The 12,819-nt window shown below is 34.2% G+C and overlaps 1 protein-coding gene across 2 annotated transcripts in view; it reads left to right on the top strand.

Annotated features, from left to right (window-relative positions):
• The window catches only part of LOC109356011 (cellulose synthase-like protein D4), a 7,028-nt gene continuing 853 nt past the window's right edge, over positions 6,645-12,819 (top strand). Inside the window, exons 1-6 of one of the 2 annotated variants that reach the window (XM_019599329.1) lie at positions 6,645-6,767; positions 6,894-7,405; positions 7,545-7,934; positions 8,356-9,160; positions 10,054-10,802; positions 11,237-11,799. In XM_019599329.1, the coding sequence (XP_019454874.1) occupies positions 6,936-7,405; positions 7,545-7,934; positions 8,356-9,160; positions 10,054-10,802; positions 11,237-11,799 (2,977 nt within the window). In that variant the 5' untranslated portion in view covers positions 6,645-6,767; positions 6,894-6,935. Of the gene's footprint in view, positions 7,406-7,544; positions 7,935-8,355; positions 9,161-10,053; positions 10,803-11,236; positions 11,800-12,819 lie in introns of both variants that reach the window. The other variant, XM_019599328.1, reaches the window with a different exon arrangement.

The raw sequence follows: 12,819 nt of genomic DNA, 5'->3' as shown, positions 1-12,819 counted from the left end.
CCTCTAGATGTAACTATAAATCTGAAATAATATAGTATTATATTAAAAATATATATATTATTAATTTATTACCGAAATAATATTAAAAAATATTTAAAATTTATTTTAAAACAAATTAAATTATTTATGGTATGAAAAACGCATACACTGATACTATATAAATTTTATAAATTGTTAATGCATCGTTTATTATTCACATTAAATCATTATACATCAAAAAATAATCAAATAAATGATGAATAATATAGTAATTATATATAAAATTTAACATTGATAGTGTATAGATATTATTTGTATCTATTACTCTTTTTATAATCTTTATGGGTCTTCTATGCCTCTAACTTAAAACATTATTTAAAATTTACAACAAAATTATTAGAGGTTGGTTGTGTTCCTTGAATATGATATTTCAGTACTCCAACATGGCCAATAATATTTTTTCTTTAGATGTAAACCTTGTTGGGTATTAATAATGTATGATTATATACCGGGGTTGAATAGGTATCGTGGATTATTAGTCCCGCTTTTTCGATGTTTGCGCAGAATTCAAAGTTGTTGTAGTTAATCAATTATCAATAGGTTAATCGATTAAAGTCAGTTCACTTAATCAATTATTATTAGAACGTTAATCGATTATCCTGATTGTTTTACTTTGAAAATTAGTTTTATCGCTTCGTAAAAACTGTGATAATTCTTGATTTTTACTATCCTACGATTGATTCTTGGCTAACAACAGATTAACACAGCAAGCAATTAATCACAGTAATCTAATCAAAACAGGAAGCAATAAAGACTGAATTATAAAGAGATAGGGATAGAGAAAATTTGGTCGATGATTTTTCCAAAGAGAGTTACTAGCGACATTGTATCCAAGTCTTTCAACTCCATAATTGCGGTTACCTTGGGCTGTTATTTCCTATCAAGACAATGCAACACTTTGTTAGTAAGTTCACCAATAGCAAAACACTTATCTAATGCAATTAAATGGTTAACAATATGGGTGAATTGTTTTTTAATTTCATTAATTAACTCATTTGGAAACATATGAAACAACTCATATTCATGGATTAACGCATTCAATCTTGCACGCTTAACCTCACTTGTGCCTTCGTGGGTTACTTGCAAAGTATCCCATATTTCTTTTGCATTTTGGCATTGTGACACCCAAAAGAATTCATCGTATGATAAGGTAGAGGTTATAATGTTCTTTGCCTTGAGATTATGCTGGACTTTACGTCTTTCTTCGTTAGTCCATAATCCCTTTGGTTTTTCTTTGGGTTCACCATCCACTAAGTGAAGTAGAGTTAAATGCCCGTTGACAACAGAATTCCAAATCTTTGTGTCTATAGCCTCTATAAATATTCGCATACATAACTTCCTGTAGGCGTACCCTTCGCCATTGTAAATCGAAGGGCGGTTGATGGATGCGCCATCACCGCCGAAAGGGTTAGCAGAACCCATAGTGATTAATCCCTTGGATCAACGAATTTAGAAGCCAAGCTAGCACCTTCGTACTAGCTCTGATAACACTTGTTGGGTACCAATAAGGTATGATTGCACCTAGAGGGGGGTGAATAGGTGTCGCGGATCACCAATCCCGCTTTTCTGATGTTTTAAAAATGGAATGGGTTCTGTTTCAAAATAACAGAATTAGCTTATAACCGATATAATATATATTAATTGATTAAATTGTCATGTTAATCGATTAACGGGTTTTTAAAAACAGACTTTCATTTATGACTTAATCGATTAAAAGATTACTTAATTGATTAATACACAGAAATCCTGAGAGGTTAACTACTATAGCTCCATTTAATCGATTATGACTTTCCTTAATTGATTAAGGATTTCACCAAGACTTAATCGATTACAAACTGGGTTAACTGATTAAATTCATTAAAAATGGTTTTTCAATCTTTAAATGGTAAACACCCTATATGATGAATGATCATACAATCATGATTTTAGAAATGATTAAACCTTTATGCATAAAATCATGTATGCTAAATTCAAATGCATGAGTGTTAATTATCATATATTTATGTGTTGATGTTATGCCTCATTTTATGTGATTTTTATTTTAGACTCTTTGTGAGACACTTCCATCTTGGGTTTACCTACCCTAAGACTCAATACTAGGCAACCATCTTAGGACTCTAGAATGTAAAAATATAATCATAGATTCTATGACAATGACCTTGAGTTCGTGGTATGTTGTTTGTTGAGATGTCCAAGTCTTCAAGCTTCCATGTAAGATCTTGTCTTCATCAAAACTTCGAAGGTCATTTATAATGACATCGTTTGACTATTTGCCATTTCAAACCTCGTAGGCCAAGTTATGAGCCAAGGGCGAAAAAAGGTTAATAAGGTCCTATGACTAGAGCTAAGGCCAAATTAGAGTTGAGTTTCCAATCTTTCTGGTGCCTAAGATTCTTCCTTTGTTGTTATCTCCATAAGGGACGAAACCCCTTTCTTTTAATCACAAATCTAGGAATTTTGACTTGTCTCCAATCATATGTCTCGAACAGCCGCTATCAAGAAACTAGTTTTTCCCATGTGTTCGGAGACATACCTGCAAAATAGATCACCTGCTAGTTTCAGGTATCCAAATTATGTTGGGTCCTTTTCTATTAGTAACAAGGGAGTTATCTCCCTTTCTTACCCATGCGTAAACACCACTGGGTATCCCATATCTCCGGATGTAGCAGGAGTTAGAGGTGTGGCCATATGTGCCACAATAAAAACATGTAGGGACTCTACTTTTCTTATTAGACTTTTTATATGGACGAGCTAGAGGTCTCCTATATGGTCTATTTGTATGGGATGGGGGAACATACCCTAATCCAGTGTGGTCACTAACGTTTTACTAAGCAGAGTGTCTAATTGGTGTTTACTATTTGTAAGTTTTGCGAGTTTTTCATTTAGTTTAAAATTCTCGTTTTTCAAGTCCTCGCAAGACTCACAAGTAGTTGTTTGACATAAATTATTTTTAGAGCAGTCGCATGAAGTACAAGAAAATATTAGATCTAAAGTTTCATTTTCCAATTTTAGCTCATCTAATTCTTTTTGTAATTGAATTATTTTTTCACCATTTAGCAAAATTATTCTTTTTCTATCAACACTAATTTTTGCTAATTTCTTAAGCTCTTCATGCATCTCAACATAAGCATCATATAAAACATCATATGAGGGAGAATCATAAGAAGAGGATGATGTGTCAAAATATATCTCATTTGTAGCATCCTTACTACCTGATCTGCAAGCCTCATCTGTTATGGTCATTAGGCACAACTTTGCGGTCTCCTCTTCATCCGAGGTGCTTGATGTTGTTTCTTCCTCCGGTACATCCCAAACAATGTATGCCTTTTTCAATTTGAAGTCCTGGGGAGTGCTCTTCTCTGAATCAACCTTCTTCAAGTAAGTGGGACACTGAAATTTCATGTGACCCGACTTACCACATTCATGGCAAGTGAAGCGCTCCTTGTTCTTGCCTTTCTTAGTTGATTCTCGCGCTTCTTTCTTTTGAAATCGCCTAAGTCCTCCTTTCTTCTTTAGAAACTTTCCAAATTTTCGCACTAGAAGGTTTAACGTTTCTTCATCAATGTCTGAGTCAGAGTCGTCATTATCCATCTCTTCAGTGGATTGTGATATTGTAGCTTTAAGAGATATTCCTTTCTTTTTTCGATCAGATTCCTCATGCATGGTCAGACGCCTAAGCTCCATCTCATGCTCTTGAAGCTTTCCGAACAGTGTTGCCAAAGGCACGAAATCTAGATCCTTGGAATCCATGATTGCTGTCACTTTAGGTTGCCATCTCCTGTCAAGACAGCGTAAAACTTTATTAGTGAATTCTCCTCTGGTAAATATTTTATGTAGAGCAATAAGATGATTAATAATGTGAGTGAATCGCTTTTGCATGTCGCTAATCGATTCACTTGGCAACATACGAAATAATTCGTATTCATGTGTCAACGCATTTAGCCTAGTGCGCTTGACCTCGCTAGTGCCCTCGTGAGTCACTTGTAAAGTGTCCCACATTTCCTTGGCACTTTGACATTGAGAAAGATAGGGCCGAGGTAATTATATTTTTGGCGCGAAGGTTGAACTAGACCTTCTTGTGCTCCTCATCGGTCCATAAGCTTTTGGGCTTTTCTTTCAGTTCGCCATCCACTAAGGGAAGTGGGACGAATGGACCACTGATTACAGATTCCCAAATGTTTGAATCAATAGCCTCTATGAAGATCTTCATTCGGACTTTCCAGTAGGCGTAACTCTCGCCACTGAATACGGGAGGGCAGTTAATGAATGCGCCATCACCACCAGAGGAGTTGGTGGAACCCATTTAAATTCCCTAAGGATCACACAAATACGGTTGAGCTAGCACGTCGTACTAGCTCTGATACCACTTGTTAGGTATCAATGGCCTAGGAACACCTAGAATGGGGGGGTGGGGGTTGAATAGGTGTAGCAGTTATCAATCACCGCTTCTTGCACCAAAACCCAATTCTGGAAACAACTCAATTAATCGATTAACACCTAGTATTAATCGATTAACACATGCACATAACATAATGATCAGAGAGGCAAATTGCACAGTTATTTAAAATCAATTGAACATAGATAAAGTGGATATTATTAAGCACTATTAATAAGCATATGTCAGTGAACAATTATGCAAAATATCAGCTATTAAATCAAATTGAAACATCAAGAAAAATAAAGAAGATTTAGGGAGAGAACAACGTGCAAAGATAGATTTTTATCCTGGTTCGTTTGTGGTCCACTGCAAACTACACAATATTGGGAGATTTTCTGATCTTGGGAGATTTTCTTCTTCACAATATTGAATATACGTATGCTCACACACACCAACTCAATTTACAAAAACATAGGACACTTCTTTCTTGAAATCTAGAACACATAAACCCTTGGTTTGACTCTACCTTTCTTGGGAAACAGCCTCAGCCAAGATTCTTTCTCTCAAATCAAGACCTCCTAGTCTCGGTGAAGAATCTCAATCTCTATGGTGGTACGACACCAAGAGATCAATCCAAAATACACAATAACAGATTAAAACAGCAAGGTATTATTAGCACAATAATGCTTGAAATATTACAAGTAAAGACCTTAAGACTAACCCACTCACAAATCACTCAAGCCATCAAGAAAATGTGAGTTAATCAAAAACAGTAATAAATTATATCTCTCTAACAATCTTTACAAATAATGCATGAACATGTGAGCAAGATAAGAATGAGCATCAGAATGTGAAAAACAATATGCAAATAAAAAATCAATTGAGCATCGTAACTCTCTTCCTCACACATGCAACTCTCTTGCAAAAACAGAATACAAAATGAAATATGCTCTCTAAAACCAATCCTATACAATGGAATGTAATGCTGCAGTTTTTTGGAAGTTGCCTCTATTTATACTAGGCAGTTTTTACAGTTGGATTCGTTGCAAACAGTTAAACGGTTAAAATAGAAATCAGACCTGTTAATCGATTAAGGCAACCTGTTAATCGATTAACCAGTGCAACGTAATTGAAACAGAAAACAGTTGTAACAGAAACACTGATATAACAGAAAAATAGTTGAGTTAATCGATTAGCTAGGATATTAAGATACGTGGTTCAAAAGGTAAACTTCTCATATGTTATGCTTAACTGCTATACATGTTATAGCAATTATATTATGCCTAATATGCACATATAACATGTATGATTAATGCATGAACATACAATTAACTAGATGATATGTCTCATGGATGTGATATGACAATTAAAATGGCTTGAGAGATTTGCACATAGGTTCACCTCACCTATACTCACTTACTACGGCACACATCCCAGACTACTTAGAATAATGACTCTATTTATATCCTAGTCTAGATATGACCAAATGAGCTTTAGGCATGTTGATTGTTGAGTCATCTTCAAGCTTTAATAGAATCTTGTCTTCATCAAAACATAGGCAAAACATTTGTAGTGATATCCTTGACACATTGCACTTTCAATAATAACTTCAAACTTTATTGTATAATAATAATAATGTATTCAAAATGTTCTAACTAAATAAAGTATTGGAATAATGTTCATGAAAACTTTTAACATAATAGAAATAGAAGTTGAAAGAAAACCACACCTAATTATGTTTTTTCTCCTCAACTTACATTAATTAAATACCAATGGTGGATAATACAATGACAGTATATAAAACTCATAAATTATTATTGCATAAATTAAGAAAGTCAATGATATTAATTAAATTTCAATTATGGATGATATAATGACATTATATAAAACTTATAAATTATTATTACATATATTTATTCTATTATGTTTCATTCCCTCTTTTGGCTTTCAATAATCATAGTAACTTAAAACTTTATTGTTAACAATAATAATAATGTGTTAAAAATGTTCTAACTAAATAAAGTATTGAAATAATATTCATGAAAACTGTTAACATAATAGAAATAGAAGTTGAAAGAAAAACACATCTAATTATGTTTTTTTCTCCTCGACGTACACAGTCCTAGAAAATCGAAAATGACAACACTTAAAATAGCATTATGGTAAAGGACTTAGTCTTTCCATAAATCCATCTTCTCCGCCAAAATTCTGTGTTCTCGCAAATCTCTCTCATTTGTCAATCAAAATTGTTTCATTTTCCTCGCAAGAATATTTTGACTTTTCCTTAATATTCTTCATTGTAACAATAGGGCAAAAACGATGGCTTCCCAGTCTAAGACATCCTCCTATGGTTAATTACTGTTATTCAAATTTGGTTTCATTTCCTATTTCAAACATAGCTAGAATAGTTTCATGAGCAAAGTTTTTCTTCTATAATAAGTTACGTACAGATTTTCTTTTCTTTCTTTTTTGCTAGAAAACTAAATAAGAGATATTGGTGTATCAATTGTTGGAAACAATGTCTAGCCAACCTTCAAAGAAATCTTTGCGAAATTCTGGAGGAGGACCAGGATCATCAGGTAGTTCTCAAGGCGGAGCTCGCGACAGCTCCGGCGGGCCAAGTGTGAAGTTCGCAAGAAGAACATCAAGTGGGAAATATGTGAGTTTGTCAAGAGAAGATATTGACACGTCTTCGGAATTATCTGGGGACTATATGAATTACACTGTTCATATTCCACCTACCCCAGAACATGAACCTTCAGACACTTCTATTGCTATGAAAGCTGAAGAACAATATGTTTCTAATTCTTTATTCACAGGAGGATTCAACAGTGTAACTAGGGCTCATCTAATGGATAAGGTGATTGATTCTGAAGTTACTCACCCTCAAATGGCTGGTTCTAGAGGTTCTGCATGTGCAATGCATGCTTGTGATGGCAAGGTCATGAAGGATGAGAGAGGAAATGATGTGATGCCATGTGAGTGTAGGTAAGTACATACATGCTATATGTCATTGAGGTGCAATATGATAATGATCAACATTTCTGGATTTTTATTATTTTAATTATATTTTAAACAATAAATTGAAAGTAATAAAATTTTATAAAATAATTTGAATTCAATTTAGGTTCAAGATTTGCAGAGATTGCTTTATAGATGCACAAAAAGAAAACAATCTCTGTCCTGGTTGTAAGGAGCCATACAGAATAGGGGATTATGATGATGATACCCCAGATTATTCTAGTGGGGCACTTCCATTACCTGCACCAAATGGAAAACATGATACAAACATGTCCGTTATGAAGAGGAATCAAAATGGAGAATTTGACCACAATAGGTGGTTGTTTGAAACGAAAGGAACATATGGGGTTGGCAATGCTTATTGGCCCCCGGATGATATGTACGGTGATGATGGTGATGATGGCCTTCGAGGAGGAATGCTTGATCCAACGGATAAGCCGTGGAAACCTTTGAGTCGGAAAACACCTATACCATCCTCCATCATGAGTCCTTACAGGTTAGATTTTTATTATCCTTAATTATCTTGTATTTATTTTGATTATAATGAATTAAAATGACTTAATTCATGCAGTGTTTAAAATTGCAATTGTAATCACAATTGTAGTAACGGTTGTGGTTATTACAATTACGGTTGATGTAGTTATTACGATTGCGATCGTTGCAGTGTGAATTATTTTATAATTAAAAAATATTTTTGAATTTGATGTAACTTAATACGATTCAAATGTGATTCGATACAGTTGCACTATGGTTAGATACAACTGTGTCATTGTGGTTTTGTATCACACCACAATTATGATGTAAATGCGGGTACGACAGTCACCATAATCACAATATTGTGATTGCATTAAGTGATGCAATCCACACTTTAAATCACTTATCCATAGTAATTGTAATTGTAACTTGTGGTTTTGCAGGTTGCTTATTGCAATTCGATTAGTAGTATTGGCCTTCTTTTTACAGTGGAGAGTGGTGCATCCCAATGAAGATGCAATATGGTTATGGTTAATGTCAATTGTTTGTGAGATATGGTTTGGTTTCTCATGGATACTTGATCAGATTCCAAAGTTGTGCCCTGTTAATCGTTCCACTGACCTTGAAGTTCTTCATGAAAAGTTCGATAGTCCTTCGCCATCCAATCCCACAGGACGCTCTGATCTACCTGGTATGGACCTCTTTGTCTCCACTGCAGATCCTGAAAAGGAGCCAGTTCTTGTTACTGCCAATACAATTTTATCCATATTAGCCGTTGATTACCCTGTGGAAAAGCTTGCATGTTACCTTTCTGATGATGGAGGTGCTCTATTGACATTTGAAGCGATGGCTGAGGCTGCGAGTTTTGCTGATTTATGGGTTCCCTTTTGCCGAAAACACAATATCGAACCGAGGAACCCGGACACTTACTTCAGCTTAAAAGTTGATCCAACAAAGAATAAAAGAAGAATAGATTTTGTGAAAGATAGAAGGAGAGTCAAGAGGGAGTATGATGAGTTCAAGATACGTATAAATGGTCTTCCAGATTCAATAAGGAGAAGATCAGATGCATTTAATGCAAGGGAAGAAATGAAGATGATGAAACACATGAAGGAGAGTGGAGCTGACCCTTCAGAGCCAATCAAAGTATTGAAGGCAACATGGATGGCTGATGGAACCCATTGGCCTGGTACTTGGGCCTCTTCTTCTCGGGAGCACTCTAGAAGTGACCATGCTGGAATACTTCAAGTATGTCAACTACATAATTAGTTTTCCACTACATTAATTAATAATACAAATATATAATAAGAACAATTTAATAGTGAGATTATACTTCTAAATACTTACTCCGAGCCCTAGCCAAAAGTATTAAACTGAAGTCCCTTCCGGTACTTGACCCTCCAATATTAGAATATGAGGGGAAATAGATATTTCAGATTTTTTAATGCAAAAAAGTACAGATATGCACCATTGAAAAAATTGGTGCCAAATGTCATAATATAGATATAGTATTGAACTTTCCAATACTGGATAGGATCCCACCACAAAAGTATTGTTATGAAAATTATAATAACAAGAATAGGTCGTTGTCGTGAACGAGACTCATCTTCAGTACGTGTTGTCAAAGGAAAAGCAACACTCGTCTCTCGAGTATTAGAGAGGATTCTGACCCCATTGTTGTTGCAATAGTTTTTTATTAACAATTTTTTATGCGACTCGTAACAACAATGTCCCTTTAAAGGAATAAGGTTCTGATGTCCTAAATCATGTCTCACATAAATGAAAACATGTCATCTCAACTAAAAAAGTTAAGACATGTATTTTTCTATTTTTCCTACAAAGAACCTTTAAACTCTGGAACTAGGATCCTCTCCAGTACCAGATTGAGGAGTTATTTTTTATTTTCGTTTAATTTTAGTGACAAAAATAATGCTTAACCTTGTATTATATTGTTTTTTATTTTTTATTTATTTTTTCTTGTACTTACAGTGGATCCCTACTCTTAACCTTGTAGCCTGTTCCATTTCAATGACTAAATAGGAGCATGCTTATATATCTTAACACCAACATGATCATAAAATTTCACTTAGACATATGTTTAATTTTTCATAATTAAAGTTTGCTTATGCATATATGAATAGGTGATGTTGAAGCCACCAAGTCCTGATCCGTTAATGGGAAGTGGAGATGATAAGATAATAGACTTCTCAGATATAGATACACGATTACCAATGTTTGTATATGTTTCTCGAGAAAAGAGACCAGGTTATGATCATAATAAGAAAGCTGGTGCAATGAATGCACTAGTTCGAGCATCTGCTATTTTGTCAAATGGGCCATTTATTCTCAACCTTGATTGTGATCACTACTTCTACAATTGCAAAGCATTAAGAGAAGGAATGTGCTTCATGATGGACAGAGGTGGAGAGGATATATGCTATATTCAATTCCCGCAAAGATTTGAAGGCATTGATCCCTCTGATCGTTATGCTAATCACAACACTGTCTTCTTTGATGGAAACATGCGAGCCCTTGATGGTGTTCAAGGCCCATTCTATGTGGGAACTGGATGCATGTTTCGAAGGTTTGCACTCTACGGTTTTGAACCACCCAAGGTGGATATAAAAGATCCTAAAAAGAGTGAAGGATCTGAAACATCAACATTGAATCTTAGTGAATTAGATCAAGATCTAGATATCAACCTACTGCCCAAGCGCTTTGGTAATTCTACCATGTTGTCTGAGAGCATAATAGTCGCTGAGTTTCAAGGTCGTCCTTTGGCAGACCATCCTGCCGTCAAGTTTGGACGTCCACCTGGTGTTCTTAGGGTCCCTCGTGAGCCACTTGATGCTACTGCTGTGGCTGAAGCTGTCTCAGTCATATCTTGTTGGTAAGTAATGTAAAATATAATGATCAAATTCAAAATCAATATAAACTATAGGTAGAAAAAAGTTATTTGAACCTATTTACAAATCAAACATAAAAAGGGGAACACATATATTATCTCTCAAATTATGTCTCACACTAATTTAAACATTATATGTCAATTAAAAAATGTAAACATTTATTATATATTTTTACTTCATTATCTTTGGTATGGGATAAGATTTGAGATATTATTTAGGAGATGATATCATTGTTCTAAAATGGGCAGTCTATTGCACAAGGTATACATGCCTTATCTTGCAAGAAAATCGAGAGGTTGTTTCCAAGATTTGAACATTTCATGATCATTAAGCAACAACTTTATCGTTGTGTCAAAATTAAATATATTTCATTCTTATTTTCTTAGTACACAATTAAATGATGGTATATTACACACAGGTATGAGGACAAGACAGAATGGGGAGACAGAGTGGGATGGATTTATGGGTCAGTGACAGAAGATGTTGTTACAGGGTATCGCATGCACAACCGTGGATGGCGCTCTGTGTATTGTGTAACAAAACGAGATGCCTTTCGTGGATCAGCACCTATCAATCTCACTGATCGATTACACCAAGTGTTGAGATGGGCCACTGGCTCCGTTGAGATCTTCTTCTCTCAAAACAATGCCTTTCTTGCTAGTAGGAAACTCAAATTTCTCCAACGTATCTCATACCTTAATGTTGGCATCTACCCTTTCACCTCAATCTTCCTTGTTGTATATTGCTTCCTCCCTGCACTCTCTCTATTTTCCGGATATTTCATTGTTCAAACTCTTAGTGTTGCATTCTTAGTCTACTTGCTCACCATCACAATATGCCTAGTATTGTTGGCTATTCTAGAGGTAAAGTGGTCTGGGGTAGAGTTAGAGCAATGGTGGAGGAATGAACAGTTTTGGCTAATCTCTGGAACTAGTGCTCACCTAGCTGCTGTGGTGCAAGGACTCCTTAAGGTCATTGCAGGTAATTCAGGGATGCACGGATTTAGGCAAGGGTGAAAGCACACCCTCTTCAATATATTCTATCAGAAAATTATTATTTTAAATTATAGACAACATCACCCAATACAAACTGTAATATCGTGGTTGTGGTGATAACCACAACCGCATCATACCGTAATTGGGGTCTTACTCCAAATCACTATAATGAGGTCATATCTGACATATTAGACAATTTCAAATTCAAAAATATTTTTAATTATAAAAAAACTCAACACAATAGACACCACAATTTATATGGCAATTATCACAATTACAGCAATTGCATTAATCATAATTGTGACCTTAATCCCCTCCAAATTTTAAAACAATGAGAAGAATATATCCACAAATAAATAAATATATATATATATATATATATATAATATTGCTTGGTTTTGAAGCTGTAGTACTCTTCCAATAATGTTAAACTTTTTATTTGAATTTTTGACTTAATGTTAAATATTATTATGAGTAAATAAAAAACAATAAATAATTATCAAGGACCTATAAAAATTACTTACATTTAATGCCGTGAATCATATATGGAAATCTAATTTTTTACACAAACAATTTGTAAATTTGTTTTTTTAAAGGCTGGGTGAAATACATAACTATGAATGAGTACATAAATTGATTTTGACTTTCAAAAATATTTTGTATAGATTTCTAAATTTTTAATTTTGTTGTTTATGGTCAATTGATATTATCTGTTTACATACATGTCCTTTAGATTCTACTACAAAATATTTGGCCAATAAACAATTATATCATAAATTGATTCATGTGACTAGTAGAGGAATTGTGCCCATTATAAATATATTTGTGTATTTATTTATTATTTATTTTAAGTCCCTTTAATGAATGCCATTAGGAGTCCAGACATTCATCATGAAATTAAATAACTGAAAATTTATATGGGAACGTGCGGGATTGAATATAATATTTATATTAAATGCATGTCTTATTTAATATTTTCTAGTGACAAATTTTTAGTTTTGAATAT

Source organism: Lupinus angustifolius, chromosome LG09, assembly GCF_001865875.1.
Source record: "Lupinus angustifolius cultivar Tanjil chromosome LG09, LupAngTanjil_v1.0, whole genome shotgun sequence".
Lineage (NCBI taxonomy): Eukaryota > Viridiplantae > Streptophyta > Magnoliopsida > Fabales > Fabaceae > Lupinus > Lupinus angustifolius.
This window is presented reverse-complemented; position numbering and strand designations above follow the sequence as displayed.